The following is a 24,455-nucleotide window of genomic DNA, read 5'->3' as shown; positions in this document are numbered from 1 at the left end:
ATATATATATATATATATATATATATATATATATATATATATATATATATGTATGTCATATATATATATGAATGTTAATATTTTATATAAACAATTTTATTATGTATTATTATTATTATTATTATTATACTTTTATAAATTATATATATATATATAAATATATATATATATATATATATATAATTTATAAACATATATATATATATATATATATATATGTATGTCATATATATGAATGTTAATATTTTATATAAACAATTTTATTATGTATTATTATTATTATTATACTTTTATAAATTATATATATATATATATATATATATATATATATATATATATATATATATATATATATGAATGTTAATATTTTATATAAACAATTTTATTATGTATTATTATTATTATACTTTTATATATATATATAATTTATAAACATGTGATAATATAATACAATTGTTTATATAAAATATTAACATTCGTTACTATTACTTTTATTATTACTACAAACATAACATAGCCTACAAAGGAAACCCAGAACAGAGTATTTAGGTTTAAAAACACAACAACAGTGCTTTACTCTGCCCAAACAAAGCAAATTAAACAAACAATACTTATTGCCTTGCTTCATAATTATAGATAAAACCCAATACATATTTAAAGCAAAGCTAAACATCTGAGATAAGATGTTTGTCAATAAATGAGTAGCATTCTGACCTAAATAAATATAATATAACCACATGAATGAAAATTCAAGAATAAATGAAAAAGTGTTTCTGGATGTGAATCATAAAATGAACAAGATACAACAATATCAGTTACATTATTTTAGCCCAGGTAATAGTTAAAGGGATAATATGTACTGAAGACTAATTAATGTTTATTTATTTATTGGGACAAAACATTTAGACACAAAATCTTTCTGGAAAAAGAAGACTCAGCCTTCCTGGCTTTCTTGCTTTTATAAAATTTGATAAACTCAAAATAGAAATGAATTAAATAGGGCTGTTTAGAAATTAATTAAATTAGAAAATAAAATAAAAAAATAAAGTCCAAAACAATGAAGCAGTACAATTGATAAATTTTGGACTACATTCACTTGTACTTTCATAAACCTACATGGACGGCTCTTGTTTTGTTTTCTGTGAGTAGTTCAATCTCCGCCTGCGCAGAACTCGCAGTCTCGCGTTCACTTTACTGGCGCGTGCAGAGCGAGTTCAGTCTCGCGACCCTCAAATCGCTACTGGGGAAGCGAGGTTTAGAATCTTCGCTGTTACAGGTACTTTATTGATGGTTTATTGGTTGAATTAGCACATATAGAGACAGCTAAGTCAATTAATATTTTAGTACTACTGTTGATTTTACAGTTGGCGCTTCCTCGCCAATTATTTCCAGAAGCTTCTATGCAGCGCGTGCGTTAATCCCTTGCACCACTAATTACGGATAATTTAGTGCACTGTTGCACATCTTTCATGTCTTTTGAAAGCACTGTCATGCCACGCAAGATATGTTTTGGCGTGCAGTGATCGGACCCGTCCTACGATGGGAATAATAATGCATGCTTCCTTATTTTTACAGCGCGCGCGCGTTTCCTCTGGTTGAGTTTGATCCAGCGCATGTAGTGGAATATGGACCCGCAGAAAGTGACGGAGTTAAAGGCCTTCGTGCAGATGTGCAAAGATAATCCAGCTGTGCTGCATCTCCCAGAGATGGGCTTCTTTAAGACCTGGCTGCAGGGGTCAGTGCCGTATGAATCTGGATTGTTGTTGTTTGTGTTGTTTACAGTTTTGAATCCAGTATTGCTTTTCAATGTAACAGTCTACATGATAATAATGATAAACTCCAATATGAATTGCGTAGCAGTTTCCAAGCCTAAGTTTAGTGTGCTGGTGTGAGCAGTCACGCCCACATACTGCAAAACATGTGCCTTCCAGAAAGTTCCAGTACCATCCCATTTTTGAATTACAAATAAAGCTGTGCAGTTATGAGTTTTGTTTAGCTGTAAATTGTAAATATGTGTTACTTTGTTGTAGAATGGGAGCCGCTATACCAACACCAACAAAGAATAACGGTTCATCATGCAAGGTAAGAAGTGAAATCAGCAATTGCATAGTCATTATTGATGGAATGTTCCAGGCTCAATACAACCTAAACTTGACCACAGAAAAAAATATCAACTCATCAGTTTTAATACGTTTACAGTAATGCACTTACAGTTGAAGTCTATGGAACAAGGCAATGTGCTGGGATACATGTAAGGGATAATGTACATTATCCTGCTTATTACATGGCTACTAACCAAATAAATAAATAAATGGACATAAAATATCGATTTGCGTTGAAATTATGTAATTATGTGAGAAGAAATAAATCACTGAACAGCTGAAATGCACCTGCTGTTTGCGTCGGAGTACTGTTGGTGATTATTTTGTGAAAATGACCATCTGGCTGCTCATTATCTAGCCTATTACAAGACTACTTGCCAAGTAAATGGACATGAAACATTGATTTGGGTTAAAATAATTTTATTAGCTTACATGTAGAGATCGCACAGTGATCCGAGAAGCAGGAAAGACGACCCACGATACCTGAATGACCGGTCTGATACGTCTTAATATGCAGATGTGCAGTTGTTACTCAGAGATATCAGACCACTAGATGGCATCATTGACCACTCAGACTCAAGTATTCTAGTGCACTGTGTAATAAGTTAAAGGGATAGTTCACCCAAAAATGAAAATTCTCTCATGATTGACTCACCTTTAAGACATCCCAGATGTGTATGTCTTCTTCAGCTGAACTGAAATCAGGGCTCCAGACTAAAATAAATACTAAGGAGCCATTGTCTCCTAAACTGAAACATTAAGGAGCTAAATGGCTGTTTATAGTCACCAAATCACAGAATTGCTCGATTTAGATTGCTGTTCAGAAACAAGATTGAAAGCAGAAGAAAAGGAAGTCAGCTGATAACCCATTCATCGAAGGTTTCATAAACAGTAAATATAGTTGAGAAGATAAGTTTGTATTCCCTTTTGTCTCATAAATGTTCACACCCCTTTCATAATTTATACAAATATAAGAGATAAAAGATTTTTTATTTATTTAATATTGCTCTTCACAGTCTACATTACAGATAATTACATAAAGTATAGTATGCATATAGTAGTTTGTTGACTTCTTGTGCATCAATGAATGTTTGCACCTTGAGTAATAGTTGTGTACAAGTCCCTCAATTGTCCTAAGTTTCAAAAGCTTGATCTCATATATATATATATATATATATATATATATACATACACATACAGTATATAAATTGTTTAGAATATTGCCTTAGTCTTTACTGTTACTGGATGGCCCAGACACAGAGACTACAAGAGTGCAAATTGAATGAAATCCCAGATACAGTTTACTGTGCTACTCCAGTCCCAATCAATAATTACCAGGTGAAAAAAAGTGGTACACAATACGGGACTTTTAATTATAAAGAAGCACGAAATAAGCATGGGAATCTTATTTTGAAATGTTTGCAATCCCAGTTGTGAGCTCACTGACGGCTTATTTGCTGAGAAAGTGAATCTGATTCAAATTGCTAACCTGAGCTCCTGGGTTCAAACCCTCAGTTCTTTTCGGGTGATTCATGAAAAAGATCCGGTTCAAAAGAGTCATTTGGGCACGACTCTCTCATGCTGGATTTGTTGTTGTTGTTGTTGTTGCGTGCTGTGCCACAAGCTCGTCATCACAACAGAATGGGTGAAAAGCGGCGTGAGACACACTGGTGCACTGTAGATGTATTCAATAACTCACAAGATGATATCTGATGAAACCGCATATGAACACACACAACCCGACTGTCGCCAGTGGTGACTAGATTTTAAATTATAGTTGCAATAAATTATATTTGGTTACATTTGTCTGGAGCCCTGGAAATGAAGATTTTTATAAGCACATTTCAGCTCTGTATGTCCATACAATGCAAGTGAATGGGTGCCATCAGGCTGCTGGCTATTTGACGGTCCAAAAGGCATATTTAGGCAGCATAAAAGTAATCCACATGACTCCAGTCGATCAATTAATGTCTTCTGAAGCAAATCGGTAGGTTTGTGTAAAAAATAAATAGATAATTAAAACTTTAATAACTTTAAAACAGAGGAACGAACATCACACAAGAGTTAGGTAATTTCAAGCAGCATTCCAGGGCTGGCCGGAATTTGCTTCAGAAGACATTTAATTGATCGACTGGAGTCGTGTGGATTACTTTTATGCTGCCTAAATATGCCTTTTGGACCGTCAAATAGCCAGCAGCCTGTTGGCACCCATTCACCTGCATTGTATCGACATACAGAGCTGAAATGTGTTCATAAAAATCTTCATTTTGGTTCTACTGAAGAGGGAAAGACACATCTGGGATGGATTAAAGGTAAATAAATCATGAGAGAATTTTCATTTTTGGGTGAACTAATCCTTTAACATAACACTTTTCCAAAGTATAGCCACATGACCGAAACATTTATACATGTTAACATGAGACTAGTTAAAATCACTTACTAACCTTATCTGTGCAAAGTTCTAATCCAGTATTTCAGCTCCTGTCATAATCATACCTTAGATGACGCCAGGATACCAAAAATGGACTCAAGTAGAAAATATCCACCCCATGAATTACATCAGTAACACATAACTACAAAATAGAAAAGTAGTGCCAACTTTGCAGCTCAAGTAAGAAAATTGTTTGGACCAAAGAATAAATATAAGCACTAACTAAAACATGAGCTTCACGTTTCTCCCTTTAAACCTTCCAGAATGCTTTATAGACTACTATTGTGTACTGTAAATATGAAAAAAACTGAGAGATTGGTCAAATGTATTTTCCACTGTAATCAACAGCATGACAACATTTAGAGCACAAAATCATTAAAGGGATAATTCAAACAAAAATTTAAATCCTCATCATTTACTCACCCTCATGCCATCCCAGATGTGTGTGACTTCTGCTGAACACAAATTAAGATTTTTAGAAGAATATTTCAGCTCTGTTGGTCCATAAAATACAAGTGAATGGTGGCCAGAATTTCTAAGTTCCAAAATGCACATAAAGGAAACATAAAAGTCATCTATAAGACTCCAGTGGTTTAATCAATGTCTTCTGGAGCGATATGATAGGTTTGGGTGAGAAACAGATCAATATTTAAATCTCCACTTTCACTTCCACATTCGTCTTTTGTTTTTGGCGTTTCACATGTTTCATGTGTATCACCACCTACTGGGCAAGGAGGAGAATTTATAGCATAATAGGGATTAAAGTTGGATCTGTTTCTCACCTACACCTATCATATCGCTTCTGAAGATATGGATTAAATCACTTGAGTCATATGGATTACTTTTATGCTGCATTTATGTGCCTTTTGGAGCTTCAAAGTTCTGGTCACCATTCACTTGCATTGTATGGACCAACAGCGCTGAGATATTCTTCTAAAAATCTTTGTTTGAGTTCAGCAGAAGAAAGTCATACACATCTGGGATGGCATGAGGGTGAGTAAATGATGAGAGAATTAAAATATTTGGGTGAACAATCCCTTTAAAAGATTGGTGCTACTCAGTTTTAGTATGATATCATGATATTGTTCAAATTAAGTCTGTCAATTTTACATGTTTTCATTTGCTTACAGGGAAGCTGTCCATGTGATGGAGCTCGCAAACCAGCGCCAGAACCTGAACCAGCCCCTCCATCTGAGAGTGAAGAGAGTGAAGTAGGTGTGTGTCATTTGTTGACTCTAATATCTCCTTTAGTATCTATTGTTTGCTCCACATATGCCATCTTGAGGAAGGCTCATTGCTATGTCTGTTTATGGACTGATAAAAGCTCTGAAGTTTCCCTAAACATTTTTTCAGTTATTGCTGCCGTCATCTGTCTCATTTCCCACTTTACAGCAGCGTGCTACAATAGCCATTTCGAAGCTCTTCCTACAATCAGTCCATTTACTTTAATTGTTTTGTTTATTTTTTCTTCTTGATATTCTAATCCTAGCTAGAGTGAAGGACCTTTCCCTTTCCATTATTCTGTTAAAGATGTAAACGACAGTGGTCCCATTAAGTATTTGGATTACATTTTTTGTAAGTCACACTTAAATGCAGAAATGTAATTGCATTATGTAACAAAATATAAATCCAAGTGTCATTTATTTTAAAGATACCACAAAATTTTACCAAAGGAAGTTTGTTGGGGCCGAAACATACTCTACGCAAGCACGTGAACACTGATGCAGTCGCATGGCCACTGTTGTATTGACTTGCTCAGCAGTATTCTCTTTAAACTGTTGCTCAACCATGACAGTAGTTGACTTAAAAGAGAAAACTCATTATAGAAGTGGACAGTTCACAATAATCTAGCTATAGCACCTCTTACGGCAATGCATGCTTGCCTTGGGTTAATAATTGCAGTCTAACGCATTTCAGAACGCAACGACGTGTGAAATAGAGCTTGCGTTCTGCGTTCACGTACTTGGTAGAGTATGTTTTGGCCCTTAGGCTTGAAATTGTGAAACATAATGCAGTCATGCAAACATTATATGAATTTGCTGGAATTAATTTAAACAGAAATCGACATGGAAGGTGTGATTGAGCCCGAAACAGATGATCCTCAGGAGATGGGCGATTACGAGAACCTGGAGGTAAATTCAGTGCACGAACAATGTGCAGATTTCCACTTAAAAGATACAGCCTTGCCTTTCCTGCTCGGTTCTATGTTAGTTATTATAAGACTTTTTAAAAAACTATTCCAGTAAATGACAGATGACATAATGTATCTGCTTGTGATTTTTGTTATACAAACAGGATAATGAAATCGTTTTCTTTATGTCAGGTTACTGATGAGATGATGGACCAGGCCAATGAGAAAAAGATTGAGGCCATTGGAATGTTAGGAGATGGTAAGTCACAACTTGAAATTCTGAAATCTGAAATTGTTTAATCATCCTTTACATTACTTTAGTTGTTGTAGCAGTCCATCATGAGGTTTAAGTGGAAACCAAAAAACTATTCTGGTCTTTTCAGGTGATCTACAGAAAGCTCTTGACCTCTTCACAGAGGCCATCAAACTCAACCCAAAACTGGCCATACTTTACGCCAAAAGAGCCAGGTATCAACCAATCCTGGCCTTGCTTTTTTAGCTGCATGATTTCTGAGTGGTTATGGTGTTGATCATGACTGGTATGTGTGTGTGTGTGTGTGTTTTCTTTCAGTGTGTTTTTAAAGATGCAGAAACCCAATGCTGCAATCAGAGACTGTGACAGAGCCATTGATATCAACCCAGACTCAGCCCAGCCTTATAAATGGAGGGGGAAAGCACACAGGTAACAAGTTTAATTCATTTCACTGTTATAGAAGAGAAACTACTCTTTCAATGTGGAACAAATACCAGACCTTTTTTTTTTACATCACACAGTGTCCTAACCAGACACATTTCCAGCTATAATGTTTCTGTCCTCATTGAAAGCATATCCCACAAGGAATATAAAGTGCTGTTGAGCAGGATGTTGGACCAATGAGATTTCACCATGGGTGGAGCTACCAGCACGACACGGCAGAAATAGAAACCAAGTGATCAACAAAATGTATTTGTATTAGTGCTGTCAGTTGATTACATTTATTAATCGCATAAATTTTTTGAAGTTAATCACAATTAATTGCCGAAATTGAAAGTGCTGAAATTTTACTCTAAATATACTTCTATTCTTGTCAAAATGCATTTATTTCCTTCTTAGGAAAGAAAACAAAACAATATGTAACAACGTAATGCTTTACTAACATTTTTCAAACAAACTTCCACAGTATAAAGAGAGTGCACTAAATGTAAAATGCAGTAAAATTGCACCAATTCAAGTAACATTAAATATTCCCAAAGTCTAAGTGGGAGTTTGACAAATTGAAAGAACTAGTCCCCACATAGGCTGCATATTCATTGCAATGGGCATTAAATCTCTTAAACTCTCATCCTTCACCATATTAATGAGCTGGCAGACTGTGGCTATACGCTATTTTGTTATTAACAATTATTTATTCATTCCAATCATAAAACATACAAACACAACATAAAATACAGAATCAATTATTCACATTAAACCCCTCCCCCCGAACATCCCACCCCACCACCCAACACAAACACGCACTACTGTGGTCACCAACAACTAGAACATAAAAATAAAAAAATACAATAATAAAAAAAAAAGATATACTTTCAAACAACATCAATAAAACACATACCCAACTACACTACAAATCCCTCTCCACAGCCCCTCCCTGAGAACTCTCCAAAAAAGCCAGATTACCCCCCCACTTCCTGACAAACAAATCCCATTTCCCCAGCCTTCTAAAAATCATCTCCTCAAACGCCTCCACCTCTCCCGTCTCCTCGCACCACTCCCTAATCGACGGTGCCCCAGCCGGCTTCCACCTCCTGAGGATGACTTTTCTGCCAATCATGACTCAGGCTAGGACCCAACTTTTTAAATATCTATCCCCAATGTTAACAACCATCCCATCACCCAGGATACTTGGATCTTAACACATCCCCAAAAAACATGTGTTCTGATTGGCACCACCAGCAGGTGGGTGTGTCTTTAAGACCCAACCTATACAATCTAGAGGGGGTCCAATAGAAACGATGCAAAATCATAAATTGCATCAGACAGACCCTTGCATCTCTAGATGTAAACTTGACATTTTTTAGAATCCTAGCCCTCACTCCCTCCTCCAATACCATGTTTAAATCTTTCTCCTATAATCTCTTGAGACAAAACGAAGCTCCGTCCTCCAGACTCTGAATTAACAGGAAGTAATACACCGATGCCTCATGACCTTTTCCAAAAGCAGTAATCACCACTCCCAGAGTATCTGCCGCTTTAGGGGGGTGTATACTACTCCCAAAATAGTACAGAACAGGTGGCGCAGCTGTAAATATGTAAAGAACTTAGGTCTTGGAATCTTAAAATGTTGAACCAAATTTTCAAAAGATCTCAACACTCCACTCTCATATAGATCACCGAGTGTAGTAACCCCCCTCACAATCCACTCTGATCAACAGAACGGGGATTTATTAATACATAATTTAGGGTTCAGCCATATGCTCGAGACTACGTTTAAATTAATGTCTGAATTAAACACTCTGGACACTTTTATCCAAACCGCATGCAAGATAACAAGGTGTGACTTAACTTCTCCGATTAGTTTAATAGAAAGGCTTTGCAGTGGCGAAATGGGGGCAAGGACTTCCTGTTCAATACAAAACCAGGGAGGGGCTCTCCGAGGTGGAAGCGACCAATGAGCCAAATGTCTGCAACCGAATGCATAATAATAAAACAAATTTTGGGTAGGCCTAGCCCACCTTTGTCAGTCGCCTATGTAACTTATTGAAATGTAATCTGGGGCGCTTACCATTCCAAATGAAATACTTCGCTATGCTATCAAATTGCTTGAAATTGGAGAGGGGAACATCTAAAAGGAGAGATTGTAACAGGTAGTTAAATTTTGGAATACAATTCATTTTAATAACATTAACCTTCCCAGTCATAGATAAATGAAATGAAGCCCACCTACTCTCATCACTCAAACCTTTTTATTAAAGGGTTAAAATTAACTAAATCACACAAATTTGCTGGGAATAAAATGCCCAAATACTTATTGCCTTGTTTGGGCCACTGGAAGGTGCCCGGTTAAAGCCGTTACTGGGTAGTATGCTGTCAGAGCCAAAGCTTCAGATTTAGACCAGTTGACTCTGTAACCTGAGAATTTAGAGAAGGAATTAATAATCCTGTGGAGGCAAGGCATAGATCTAATGGGGTCAGAGACGAATAATAAAATATCATCTGCGTAAAGCAAAAGCTTATGCACCACATCTCCCATCATCACCGCTGGAAAATCATCCTCCTTTCTTATTGCAGCTGCTAATGGTTCCAGGGCAAGATAGAACAATAATGGGGAAAGAGGGCAACCCAGCCGGGTGCCCCTATCCAGAGTAAAATAATCTGAAATTAATCAATTTGTTTGTACCACTACCGGGTGTCTATAAAGTAACTTAATCCATTCAATAAAAGTATTTCCGAACCCGTATATTTCCAAAACCTTATAAAGATTATCCCATTCTACAATATCAAATGCCTTTTCGGCGTTAAATGAGATGGCAGTGACCGGAGGCTGATCATTCGCCACTGACCACATGATATTGATGAAACGCCTAACGTTATCAGAAGAGATACAGCCCCGAATAAACCCCACCTGATCTGTATTTGTAAGAGATGTCATAACTTAATTGGTTAGCCAACATTTTTGACAATTTTAACATTTAGCTGGATCAGGGAAATTGGACGGTATCTCTTACACTCGTTTGGATCTTTGTCCTTTTTAAGAATCAGACTGATCCGGGTTTGTGTCATGGTTGGCGGAAGCTTTCCATTCTTCAGTGATTACGTATAAACTTCTAACAAAATTAGAGCCAGTTCTGTAGTATAAGATCTAAAAAATTCAGTGGCAAAGCCATCTGGCCCTGGAGCACTTGCCTGTAGGTAAGGCCTTAATTACCTCATCAAGCTCCTCCGAGGTTATCTCAGAATCAAGAGAATTTTTTTGCTCATTTGTCAGTTTAGGGAGTTCTAATGGTTCCACAAAGTTCCTAATATCTTCATCAGTAGACAAAGACGTGGAACTATAAAGATCAAGGTAGAATTCTTTAAAAGCATTATTAGTATCAATGGCCGAGGTAAATATTTCACCACTAGCAGTTTTCACTGAGGGAATGGTAGAAAAAGACACTCTCTGCTTTATATATCTAGCCAAAAGCTTCCCTGCTTTATCCCTTGACTCAAAGTATGACTGTCTTGCCCTGAACAGCCAAAATTCTACCGACAAAATAGTATTATATCTGTATTTCAATCGGGTCAATTCTCTGAAGCCATCAGACAACATGCGGCACTTCAGCTCTGCCTCAGCATTTTTAATATTCCCTTCCAATTCCACGAGTTCTTGTGCTTTGGATTTTTTGATGAATGAGGCATACTGTATGATCCGACCCCTAAGAACTGCCTTAAGTGCCTCCCAAGCCACGCCCACAGAGGATACTGAGGACCAGTTGGTCTCCATATAAACACTTTATTGTTTATATGGAGACCAACAATACTCTTCCTAATTTATCTTTAATCTGTTTGAGACATTTGAATTGTAGATGTTTACTTATCAATGTAATGCTCCTCTGCTGTTACTTGAGCCAGCACTAAAGAAAACATGTCCACCCCATATCTTCCCAAATTTTTCAGCTTCCTGTGGAGAAAGCTGCGTTTCTTGAAGAAACACTATATCATATTTCTTGCGTTTAAGAAAAGAAATAACCTTCTTTCTTTTTATGGGGTGCCCCAACCCATTCACATTCCACGTGGAGAGAGACAGTCCGCTCATTAACATTTGACATTGACATATAAGAAAAAATAGATTGTGTGTCAAAAATAAAATTAAGACCACATTCCAACATTAGTGCAACAATCAAACCCCGAACTTCCCCCCGAACCAAACAAACAGCAAAAAGAAAAATGTGCGCATTAACCCCGTGCATGACAGCGCCAACTGCCGTCCATCCCTCTAAACTCAAACAGTCCATGTACGCTTTTGCACATTACGAGTTTGCACACACTGCTCAAGTCTGGTGCTTCTATACAAATTTTTTGAGACAGAATTACACAACAAATGATAATCTATAAAACAAACTCCTGCCAATAGGCGGGATAAACACAAAGATGTGTAGATTCATCCACCTAAGACACGAAGGTGTCTTCTTCTACAAAACAAACTCCAGCCGCTAGGCGGAACCAGCACAAAAAGAAACGAAAAAGGCGCTCAGTTTCCTCAGACAGTCAAGTGAATGTTCAGTGAGTCAGGTCCACTTGGCTGTTACATGAGTGCAAAAAAAAATAAAGCCCTAATCACTCCAATGCTTTGCAAGAAATATTCCACAGAACAAACTCCAACCAGTAGGAGGCATAAACACAAAGAATGTGCAGATTCATCCACAAACCGTCCCGAAGGAGTGCTACTCCACAAAACAAACTCCAGCCGCTAGGCGGAACCAGCACAAAAAGAAACAAAGAAGGCGCCCAGTTTCCTCAGACAGTCAAGTGAATGTTCAGTGAGTCAGGTCCACTCGGCTGCATAGACAGTGTCACACAATAACTTACTCATTCCATTGACTTTATGAAGGACGTCGATTGCTGTGGGCATGTAAATATTTTGCGGCCATCCTTAGCATCTATTCTTAATTTGGCTGGGAACATCAGTGCAAAAGCAACCTTCTGTTGATGTAAGAGTTTCTTGCATTCCTTGAATCGATCTCATTTCTCAAAGTTCGCAAAGTCTGGGACCAAGAAAATGCTGTGGTTCTTCCAAGAAAGCCTTCCTTTACTCCTCGCCTCGCGTAACACGAGATCTTTATCGGATGATCTCAGAAATTTGGCCAGAATTGATCGGGGCCTGTCTCCCTCAGCGGATCTCCGAGCCGGAGCTCTGTGAGCTCACTCGATTTCCAGCTTATGGCCTGTTATTTTGAGCAGACTTGGGAAGAGCTCGTCTAGGAATTTCACAATATCTCAGCATTCTTCGCTCTCAGGAATTCCAACAATTCGGACGTTGTTTCGCCAGCTACGATTCTCTGATGACTCCAGATAATCGATCCGTTTCTCGATGTCCGACACTCTTGTAACCACCTCAGAGAATTTAGTCTCCTTGGCAGAGATCAATCGACTAATTACAGCAAGATCCTCCAAGTCAGCTACGACTTTCGCCAGCATTGCCGACATGCTCGACAGTTGACGCTGAATCTCTCCCGCCGCACCCCGAGTCCCTGGTCTGAGGCCCTGTCTGGGGTATCAGCTTGAGCATGTAAGTGTCTTTTAATGTCTCCAGAGCCTGAGAATTTTTAATTCTTTGACATGTTGTCTTCATAGAAAAGTTAGAACAGGGTGTATCGAATCTCACTGGTTTTTGACACAAAGTGCGCAGAGCTCGCCGTTCACACATCTGACCCTGGCATGGTGCCATGTGACTCCAGGCTATACGCTTTTTTACAACAATCGTGAAGCTGTGTTCATGATTCTCCTCAGGGTGTCAGCGCCAGCATTAAGTGCCGCTTTTGAACTTGAAGTGCTTCTGTTTTAATTAAAATGTGCCTTAAATATGCTGAAAAATACTTACTTTCTGTTACAAGTTCCATCTAGGCTTGTTTTGTACATCAAATAGTGTTGCATTTGGGACACTTCTTGCAGGCACACCTGTTTGGGACAAAAAACTCATTAACATTTAAGAGATTAACCATTGATGCTTTATTTACATTGCACTTAGTTCACATTTAGCTCTGATTTGCTGTGTTTTAGAGTCATTATTATTTTGCTGTCCTGTTAAAGATCTCTCTCTCTCACACAGGTTGCTTGGGCATTGGGAGGAGGCAGCTCGAGACTTGGCAATGGCCTGCAAACTAGACTACGATGACGAAGCCAGTGCCATGCTGAAAGAAGTCCAGCCCAAGGTATTTGCTAAACTCTAACACTGTTATGTGACCCTTAGGGGGCTTTCACACTGGCAGTTTATTCCGAAACAGAGCATGGTTCCCATAAAAAAAAAACTGGTAATATGACTACTACTATCTGTAGAAGATGGTATGAGATCAGTTGCAATGGAACAGTGGCACAGTTCGCATGAGTGTGAAAGCAACCTGTACTCGTGTCTGCACTTGTTCAGGAGGTAAAATAACATGCGCTTGAATTTTTGCCAAGCATGATGACTTCATCAGTTGCAAGTGTCGTTCACTCTGGTGTGTATGATGACACCAAAAATATAGCGACTTGGCCGTTCTCTGCAGCACTTGTCATTGAAGTTCAAACTTCAAAGCGGCGCTTGACGCCCTGACACACATTGTGAATTTTACATAACATTTAATGTTACTTGAATTGGTACTATTTTAGTACATTTCTGTCTTTATACTGTAGAAAGTTTTGCCTGGAAAATCTTGATAAACATTATTTTTGCATACATTTATATATTACAGAATTACATTCTGTTTCAAAGAAGGAACTACATTTATTTGGACAGTAAAAGAAGTATATATGTAGAGTCAAATTTCAGCTCTTTCAAAAATCTGTGATTAATTGCGATTAACTCTGAAAAATCATGCGTTTAATTATTTAATCGACTGAAATCACTAAAAAAGGAAATAATGTTTAATAACCCATTCATCTCATCTGACCTCACCTGTCCATCATAGGCCAACAAAATCATAGAGCACCGGCGCAAATACGAACGCAAGCGTGAAGAACGGGAGCTTAGAGCAAGACAAGAACGAGTGAAGAAAGCAAGGGAGGAGCATGAGAGAGCACAAAGGGTAAGAAAGGGATGGATGGAAGAAAAAAATGGAGTGTCTTGATTCAGAGTCAGACCTGTTAATGTGTGTGTGTGTGTGTGTAGGAAGAGGAGGCCAGACAACAAGCTGGAGGTGCACATGGAGGGTTCCCAGGATTCCCAGGTATCTCTATAAAAATACTATTAATCCTTGCAGATGAGTGTTTAAAGTCTACGTTTATTTCAAGTATAATGTTCATAACGCATCAAGATTGAAATTAACATGAAACCTCAGATCTCTTGAGGCATGAGTTTAAACGCTTCTTTGTCACATAGTTTGAAATTGTTTTGTATAAATTGCGTTGACATTTCCTCTGACTCTTTAGGAGGTGCTGGTTTCCCTGGTGGAGCTCCTCCATTTGGAATGCCTGGACTTAATGAGCTATTTAATGACCCAGAGGTTCTCATGGCTATGCAGGTACAATTATACCACTGAGCACCAGAATGATTGATTTGAAATGTTAGCAGTCATAAATTAGATGAGCTTTCTTCAAGCCCATCTGTGAGCCCAGCAGTTCATCATAACTTTAACATTCAACCAGACTTGTCAACAATAACAGGACAATCCAGGACAGCCAGAAATCTTAATGTTGTGTTTGACGATCAGTTTATATTTATAGACCACATCGCAAGAACAGTCCGATCATGCAGATTTGCTGTATATAGCATTAGGAAGATTAGACCCTTCCTTGTCCAGGCTCTTGTTATATATATATATATATATATATATATATATATATATATATATATATATATATATATACACAGGTGCATCTCAATAAATTAGAATGTCGTGGAAAAGTTCATTTATTTCAGTAATTCAACTCAAATTGTGAAACTCGTGTATTAAATAAATTCAATGCACACAGACTGAAGTAGTTTAAGTCTTTGGTTCTTTTAATTGTGATGATTTTGGCTCACATTTAACAAAAACCCACCAATTCACTATCTCAAAAAATTAGAATACATCATAAGACCAATAAAAAAAACATTTTTAGTGAATTGTTGGCCTTCTGGAAAGTATGTTCATTTACTGTATATGTACTCAATACTTGGTAGGGGCTCCTTTTGCTTTAATTACTGCCTCAATTTGGCGTGGCATGGAGGTGATCAATTTGTGGCACTGCTGAGGTGGTATGGAAGCCCAGGTTTCTTTGACAGTGGCCTTCAGCTCATCTGCATTTTTTGGTCTCTTGTTTCTCATTTTCCTCTTGACAATACCCCATAGATTCTCTATGGGGTTCAGGTCTGGTGAGTTTGCTGGCCAGTCAAGCACACCAACACCATGGTCATTTAACCAACTTTTGGTGCTTTTGGCAGTGTGGGCAGGTGCCAAATCCTGCTGGAAAATGAAATCAGCATCTTTAAAAAGCTGGTCAGCAGAAGGAAGCATGAAGTGCTCCAAATTTTCTTGGTAAACGGGTGCAGTGACTTTGGTTTTCAAAAAACACAATGGACCAACACCAGCAGATGACATTGCACCCCAAATCATCACAGACTGTGGAAACTTAACACTGGACTTCAAGCAACTTGGGCTATGAGCTTCTCCACCCTTCCTCCAGACTCTAGGACCTTGGTTTCCAAATGAAATACAAAACTTGCTCTCAGCTGAAAAGAGGACTTTGGACCACTGGGCAGCAGTCCAGTTCTTCTTCTCCTTAGCCCAGGTAAGATGCCTCTGACGTTGTCTGTGGTTCAGGAGTGGCTTAACAAGAGGAATACGACAACTGTAGCCAAATTCCTTGACATGTCTGTGTGTGGTGGCTCTTGATGCCTTGACCCCAGCCTCAGTCCATTCCTTGTGAAGTTCACCCAAATTCTTGAATCGATTTTGCTTGACAATCCTCATAAAGCTGCGGTTCTCTCGGTTGGTTGTGCATCTATTTCTTCCACACTTTTTTCCTTCCACTCAACTTTCTGTTAACATGCTTGGATACAGCACTCTGTGAACAGCCAGCTTCTTTGGCAATGAATGTTTGAGGCTTACCCTCCTTGTGAAGGGTTTCAATGATTGTCTTCTGGACAACTGTCAGATCAGCAGTCTTCCCCATGATTGTGTAGCCTAGTGAACCAAACTGAGAGACCATTTTGAAGGCTCAGGAAATCTTTGCAGGTGTTTTGAGTTGATTAGCTGATTGGCATGTCACCATATTCTAATTTTTTGAGATAGTGAATTGGTGGGTTTTTGTTAAATGTGAGCCAAAATCATCACAATTAAAAGAACCAAAGACTTAAACTACTTCAGTCTGTGTGCACTGAATTTATTTAATACACGAGTTTCACAATTTGAGTTGAATTACTGAAATAAATGAACTTTTCCACGACATTCTAATTTATTGAGATGCACCTGTGTATATATATATATATATATATATATATATATATATATATATATATATATATATATATATATATATTATATAATATAATATATATATATAGACTGGACTACTCCAGTGCACTTCTGTCAGGACTTCCAGCATGTACAGGTAAACCTCTACAATTGATCCAGAACGCTGCAGCACGATTGTTTTTCAACGAGCCAAAGAGAGCATATCTCACGCCTGTCTTCATCAAACTGTGCACTGGTTGCCAACTGGTTGTCTATAGCTCGTTTTTTCACCATCTGGCCAGTGTGAGCCAATGCTATGAACTGGTCAGCTGGGGTCAATAGCCTCTGACCTCGAGCAGCGAGACCAAAATCAATCTGCATTCCCAACATCGGACCAGCAGCACCTCAGCGTTGCCCTAAAATCCGCCCTTAATACGTTGTGGCCCTGGTGCCAACGTCACACACCCTGCCCATTTCACAAGCAAGAGGAAAGCTCAAGCTGAGGTATCAGACTCTGGAGACTAGCTAGCCCTCGAAATTAACACTGATTTGTACTGTGCCCATAATTTATTTTTTCAAACCTGTAATATTGAGCGCTGGATACACAATTTCTGCAAGTTCTTTGACAATAAGCGTAATCACATCTTCGTTCAGCAGACGGCGCATCAATCTGATGTTAAACATTTTCATCAGTCCAAATATTCAGAAGAGCCCAGATTTCGTCGACTGACCAGTACTGATGATTTTCTATTCTCCGTTGATCTGTTGAGGTAAACTGGAAGCTAGATATGAAAAATTGGGAAATTAGTATCTTGCTGCTGAAACCTCTGACCTGACTTGGCGAAACTCTGTCTTTAACCCCACCTTAATCCCCAGTTGGCCGCCTTTGACCGATGGCCCAGAGGAAGCCCCGAGGAGGCATGATGAATCCTCGGAAGTGACAGTGAGAACGCAACTGGCCATGGCATGCACTAGCATGGCCTTATTTGGCCCGATAGTGGAAACACAGCTAATGGTTACACTCGCTACTTCAAGTTTATGTACCCTCCAGAAGCTTAAGATCAGCGTGTGAGGGGCGCATTGTGGTACCATCTCTCAGAGGCACAAATGCACTGTCCTGAACATTCACTTCAACTGTTTCTCGCTGGTGAAACGACCAAACTCCACCTGAGCAGCTAATTCTCTAGCCATATTCAAGAAACCTCTAAAGATGCATCTATTTCGCGAGCATTTGACCCAATCCTTCTAATGCAATAACTGTATTCTTTCTTTCTTTCTTAAAAAAAAAAAAAATCTCAATCCATTCTTTTACCACTCTCTCTCACCTTCCTCTCTACTTGTGGTTCTCCGAGCAATTTTGTATTACAGCACTTTTTGTTGTACTACCTCCTTAGGATGAATCGTTTCGGTTATGTTCCTCATTTTTAAGTCGCTTTAGATAAAGCGTCTGCTAAATGAATAAATGTAAATGTTCTACAGCCTGACCGATATATCAGTTGTCTGAAAAATGTGTGCACGTTTTTTTCATCAAATGTAAAAATCTATTTGTTATATATTATTGGCCCTGATTTATAATCATAATTATAATGTAAATTCTGAGAATCTATTGAACTCTAATGTGCTGCAATTATTGTCTAGGATCCTGAAGTGATGGCAGCATTCCAGGATGTGGCGCAAAACCCCGCCAACATCTCCAAGTACCAGAGCAACCCCAAGGTCATGGCCCTAATCAACAAACTCAGCTCCAAGTTTGGTGGCCAGCAGCCCTAAAGGGCAGCATGTGTTAATGAGAATGAGTGAATGGGGGGGGGGTCAAGTTCTAATACTCTGAGGTAGCTTTTTCTCTCTGGTTTCCACAAGCAGTTGAAGTAGAGATGCTGTTTTACCAGAGTCATAACTAATGGGGCTGGAGTCACTGATGTGGGCCCTGAATTGCAAGAATTTGGTTTGTTTTCTTGAAGTTTTTTTGGGGGGGGTGAACTACTTTGTGGGCTTCACTGAGCTCAACACAGTTAGCACTATAAGGGATAGTTTACCCAAAAATAAAAATTCTGTCATCATTTACTCACCCTCATGTTTTTTCTGAATCCGTATAACTTCTGTTTTTCTGGCAGTATGTTAGTCTCAGTCACCATTCATTTTCATTGTATGGAAAAGAGATGCAATGAAAGTAAATGGTGACATAATATACTGTATAACACTAACATATCTTGTGTTCCATGGAAGAAAGTCATCCAGGTTAGGTAAATAATGACAGAATTTTTATTTTTGGGTGAGCTATCCCTTTAAGACCATGATCTTAATCTCCTCACATTTAAAAATGTACAACGCAGATGTCCTCAGTGCTGAATTTGATAAGCACTGCTCTAGTTGCTGCGTAGACTAACTGAAATTAACAAAAGTGTGCACTTAACAGCCAACCATTCCAGGGGATTTAGTATAATTTTAATGATCAATGTCATCTATTCAGTTATTAGAACTGTAATAGGGGTTAAGGTATATATGGTTGTGGTGACGTTTTCTCCTAAACCCTTCTTGATTCGATTCAGTCAAACATCAAACATTGTGCACTTCTACAAGATTGATTTGGTCTAGTGGGAAACTCAATGTGGCTTAATCATTCTCTAGATCAAGATGGTGTAACGTGATTACATATTTCCAGTCTAAAGCAAGCAGTCAATCACTTTCTGTTAGATTTCATAGGTGTTATTTTTAAAGGTTTATGATTAATACATTTGTTGTTGTTTTTTATCCTTGCCCTCAATGTAACCTAACATTTTTTTCTGTCTCTCATCAATTGCAAAAAATCAGTGACAAATTCAATTTTGAAAGGCACTCTTTCCTTTTGTGAAAATTTTGCATCTAACATTGAATTTCATGTTGATTTAACTCAATAAACATTTTGGTTGTTGCAAACTCAAGTCATCTGTTCATTTACCTGCTTGAAATTTAAGATAGTTTAAAAGGGATGCAATGCAAACTGACACCGTAAATTATTCAATTTCAGTTCAATATTATCTACATCACTTTTTACAGTACATATTGTTCCAAAGAAGCCTTATGGAAAATAGAGAGTTTTCTGTCTCTCGTCAATGCAAAAAAGAGAATATTCAGTTATGAAATGCACGCTTTCTTATTGTGAAATATTTGTCATCTATTATATGAATTTCATGATGATATAACTCAAACTTTTTGGTTTTTGCAAATGTACGAACTCTGGTTATTTACTAGCTTGCTATTTTATTTAGTTTAAAAGGGATGCAATGCAAACACCCTAAATTATTTCATTTCAATTCATTTTTATTTTGTATAGTGTTTTTTTACAATTCATATTGTTCCAAATAAGTTTTAAAAAAGAAAAAGAAAGAAAAATAATTTAACAAAAATTAAGAACATTGATGGATGACTCAAGGCTATTTGCCTTAATTTGGACAATACAACTTACTGGTTGCAGTGTTTTAGACCAGTTAAATTAAGATTTTTGACGAATAAGAAATATATATATATAAAAAATTGCATCTATATTTGATGTTTGAACAGTATTTTAACATTAGGTTCAGATTTGGCTGCTCCTGTTGTAAAAAATTAACTAACAATCATTACAATTTCAAGTAAATTCTTGAGTCTGATAATACATTTACACTTTTTCTGAAGAAAACGTAAGTGGTGCTTGCCCATACAAAACTCACCACCACAATGCTAAAACATTCTGAGTGGTTGCTGGTGGAAAGTCATGAGAGACAACCCACAAGTCTCTAGATGTGGCTCCAGTCCCTCTGATGTATATCTCAGAGATTTTTGCCTATTTTATTATCTGCCAGGTGAAAATTTTATGTCTAATTGCTTAGTTTGTTGGAGAGATGTGCTTTTACTTTTCTGTGCAAGTTTGTTCAAACCCCCAATCCTAAATATGAACTATAATAGTAATGATTTTTCTTACATATACATAGCACATTTACTAGTAAGATCCAGTCTGTGATTAAATGTACATGGACAGAAACTGGCAGTGTATTGGGCACTTTTTTCCATTTATGCACTTATCTACAGTCTTCCTTTTCATGAGCATAAATACCTTTCCTGTCTATACGATCAAACAGTATGGTTGGATTTTCCTTTGAACAAACAAAAATGAAGACAAAAGATCTTTCAAAACAAGTGAGGGATATAACTGCAGAGAAGCACAAATAAGGGGAAAGATACAAGGCCACTTCAAAGGCACTGAACATACCTCGGAGCTCAGTGCAGTCTATCATACAGAAGTGGAAGAAATATGCAGCTACAGCCACTCTGCCTAGGGCAGGTTGAGTGGGATTTGGGATAAATGAATGGGATTTTTATTTCTGGAACCAGACTTGCGCTCTATTGCACAAAAAGGGGCTGTATGGGAGAGTGGCTAGGAAAAAGCCTTTGCTGAAAAAAAAGCACATGCTTGCCTGTAAAGACTTTGCAATTCGTCACTTGGAAGATGTGACAGAAGGTCTTCTGGTCTGATTAGACTAAAGTGGAACTTTTTGGCTTAAACAATAAACAGTATGTGTGGTGCAAAGACAACACTGCACATCAGCCAAATAACACCATCCCTACAGTGAAACACACTAGTGGTAGCATCATGTTATGGGGGTGCTTTTCAGCTGCAAGGCTGGCAATCATGTGAAGACTGATGGGATAATGAATTTTGGTGTAAGTTGGCAGGGTCATTTGAGGCATGAATTGTTAGTATGATTTGTTCTTATGGATCTAATGAATCAAGTGCTGCCCCAACTGCTGCTGGACCCTCAAGTATGGAATATGGGGAAAGGGTCAATACTAGTATGGTCACTAGTAGCAGTATTAAAAATTGGTAGGTAGAATTTCTGGGTAGAACCATTCAAGGTCGTGGGGTTTTAGTGGTAAAAGATACTCATGGGGTAGTACCACAACAGGCTGTACCAGGATTATTGGGTATGAATGTAATTGGTGAATGTTATAAGGAGCTATTTGCACAACAAGGGGAAACTCTGTTTGCCTCTTTGACTACTAATCAGGCAGAGGCAAAGTGGGAGAAGGCTCTCCGCTACTGTCATAGACTAGAAGTCTGCCCATTAGTTCATGAGGGTAGGGCCCATATACTTGAAAGATCAGGGGACTTTATACCAGCTGGGTCATTGAAATTTGTGAAGGCTACTTGCCAAAAAGTTCCACACATTCCCCCACCACTACATTGTTAGAGCCTGGGGGCTCAGATCTTGCGCCAGGCTTGTTAGTGTCCCCCTCGTTAGTGACTGTTGTTAATGGTGTGACCTATGTGCCAAAAGTGAATGTGGAAGTTACAGGGACTACAGTTTATTCAAAACAGGTGCTGGGAACGCTACATCAGATTCAGGGAATTGAGGGACAACAGCTGAATTTTGAAGGGGAGGGTGATGAGGTTGCACAGGTGACAGTTAGTGTCCATACTACTAAGGGATCCTCAGTTTCTATTTCAGAGACCATTGCAGCTTTACACTGGCCAGGCCTTTCACCTGCGGAGGAAAGAAAAGCAAAAGAGTTGTTAGAGACGTACAATCATGTTTTGCCAAATATGAAGGAGACTTAGGGTGCACTGATGAAATTGTGCATGAAATACCACTTACTAATGATGCCCAAATTCGTCAAAGATATAGGCGAATACCCCCTACACAGTGGCAGGCTGTAAAGGACCACATTAAGCAGCTTTTGGATAATAAAGTAATTAGGGAAAGCAGCAGCCCTTACGCATCACACATTGTTCTGATACAGAAGAAAAATAGGGAGCTAAGAATGTGCGTAGATTATCAGCAACTCAACGCTAAAATGCAAAAGGATGCCTATCCGTTGCCCCATATTGAAGAATCATTGGATGCCTTGGCAGGTGCACAATGGTTTTCTATGCTCAAGTTGTCGAGTGGCAATAATCACATCCCAGTAGCTGAAAGTGATAAAGACTGCTTTTTGTACTCCTTTTGGCCTTTTGGAATATGAAAGGATGCCATTTGGATTATGTAATGCCTCTGGGACTTTTCAGCGGCTCATGTAAAGGATATTTGGTGACCAAAGCTTGCATTCGGTCTTGCATCTCGATGATGTCATTGTTTTTTCATCTTCCATAGAATAGCATTTACAGAGATTGGAGATGGATCTTAGCAGATTCCAAAAGAAGGGATTAAAAGCCAAGTTAAGTAAGTGGCATTTCTTCAGATCAGAGGTGCAATATTTGGGACATTGTGTGTCCAGAAAAGATGTGGTGACCGATCCAGAAAAAAATTCTGCTGTGGCAAATTGGAGGCAGCCCTGTGATGTTACAGAAGTCAAGTCCTTTCTCTGGTTTTTCAGCTATTACTGCCATTTGTAAAGGGGATTTGCCAGTCAGCAGCCCCTCTCCATCAGCTGGTTGCTGACGTCATCAAAGCAGCCAAAATGAGTAGAACCAAACCCAGTGTGTTCCTGCCTAGTATGTGGACTGATGAATGTGATTGAAGTTTTAGGGAATTAAAGAGAATGCATACTATTGCCTCTGTTTTGTCATTAACAATTGTTATTGATTCCACACTCAAATCAACATAAACAGCACATGAAAACACGGAATCAATTTTCAACAAAATATACCACTCAAGATGGCACCGAGTATGGCTGCTGCGTTGCGAGCTCCGACACAACATAGTAGTGTTTTGTTAGTTTTGTTCACAATTCTTATGTTTTTTGTCTTGGATGTTGTCTGCCTTATTGTCTATGACAGACAAACACTTTTGGACATTGGTTCAGCAATTTCACACCGTAAACCGGACTTCAAATTTCTCAATGTCGACCCACTATTTACAAACACGCAAGCGGAGCCCTTTGTCTGGGCAGCACGGCTGCGGAAATGCAAAAGGAAAAGGGGAAACAGAGCCGGCGTTCTCATCAGAGTAAGACGCCGTGCAAATCGACCCCCGCTACCCACTATTCTACTGGCAAATGTTCAGTCTCTGGATAACAAGCTCTGCAAGCTGAAAGCACGGATCTCTTTCCAACGAGATACAAGGGACTGCTGCATTATCTGCCTTATGGAAACTTGGATGTCTGCAGAGATTCCAGACTCAGCCATTGAACCCGCGGGGTTCTCTGTGCACCGAGCGGACAGAGCGAAAGACCTCTCAGGTAAAAGCAGAGGAGGTGGGGTATGTTTTATGATCAACAAATCCTGGTGTGATCAGAGGAACGTACATTCTATCAAGTCTTTCTGCTTTTCTGATCTGGAATTTCTCATGCTTCTGTGTCGACCATTCTGGCTACCGAGGGAATTCACAGCGGTCATTATCACAGCTGTGTACATTCCCCCACAAGCCTACACAGACGGGGCACTCAAGGAACTGTATGGGAGTATAAGTGAGCAGGAAACCGCGCACCCTGAGGCTGCGTTCATTGTGACCAGGGACTTTAATAAAGCCAGTTTAAAATCAGTCGCACCAAAATACCACCAGCACATTAGTTTCAACACATGAGGGGACTGGGTTTTGGACCATTGCTACTCTCCCTTCCGGGATGGCTACAAATCCCTCCCCTGCCCACCATTTGGCAAATCGGATCACTCTTCCATTCTGCTTCTGCCCGCTTACAGGCAGAAACTGAAACAGGAAGCACCCACCCTCAGAACGATCCAGTGCTGGTCGGACCAATCAGATTCCATGCTACAAGACTATTTTGATCACGCGGACTGGGAGAT

At 38.7% G+C, this 24,455-nt stretch overlaps 1 protein-coding gene across 1 annotated transcript; it reads left to right on the top strand.

Annotated features, from left to right (window-relative positions):
- Positions 1–1,148: 1,148 nt before the first annotated feature.
- On the top strand, positions 1,149–19,672 carry LOC127451627 (hsc70-interacting protein-like). The gene is made up of 13 exons (XM_051716448.1): positions 1,149–1,276; positions 1,576–1,735; positions 2,031–2,082; positions 5,664–5,748; positions 6,592–6,665; positions 6,857–6,923; positions 7,048–7,132; positions 7,236–7,346; positions 13,453–13,555; positions 14,291–14,407; positions 14,491–14,548; positions 14,751–14,842; positions 18,395–19,672. Exons 2-13 carry the CDS (start codon positions 1,626–1,628, stop codon positions 18,524–18,526), a joined length of 1,086 nt encoding a protein of 361 aa, XP_051572408.1. The 5' UTR covers positions 1,149–1,276; positions 1,576–1,625; the 3' UTR covers positions 18,527–19,672.
- The last annotated feature ends 4,783 nt before the right edge of the window (positions 19,673–24,455 follow it).

The sequence above is a fragment of the Myxocyprinus asiaticus genome, chromosome 14 (assembly GCF_019703515.2).
Source record: "Myxocyprinus asiaticus isolate MX2 ecotype Aquarium Trade chromosome 14, UBuf_Myxa_2, whole genome shotgun sequence".
Classification (NCBI taxonomy): Eukaryota; Metazoa; Chordata; class Actinopteri; order Cypriniformes; family Catostomidae; genus Myxocyprinus; species Myxocyprinus asiaticus.
This window is presented reverse-complemented; position numbering and strand designations above follow the sequence as displayed.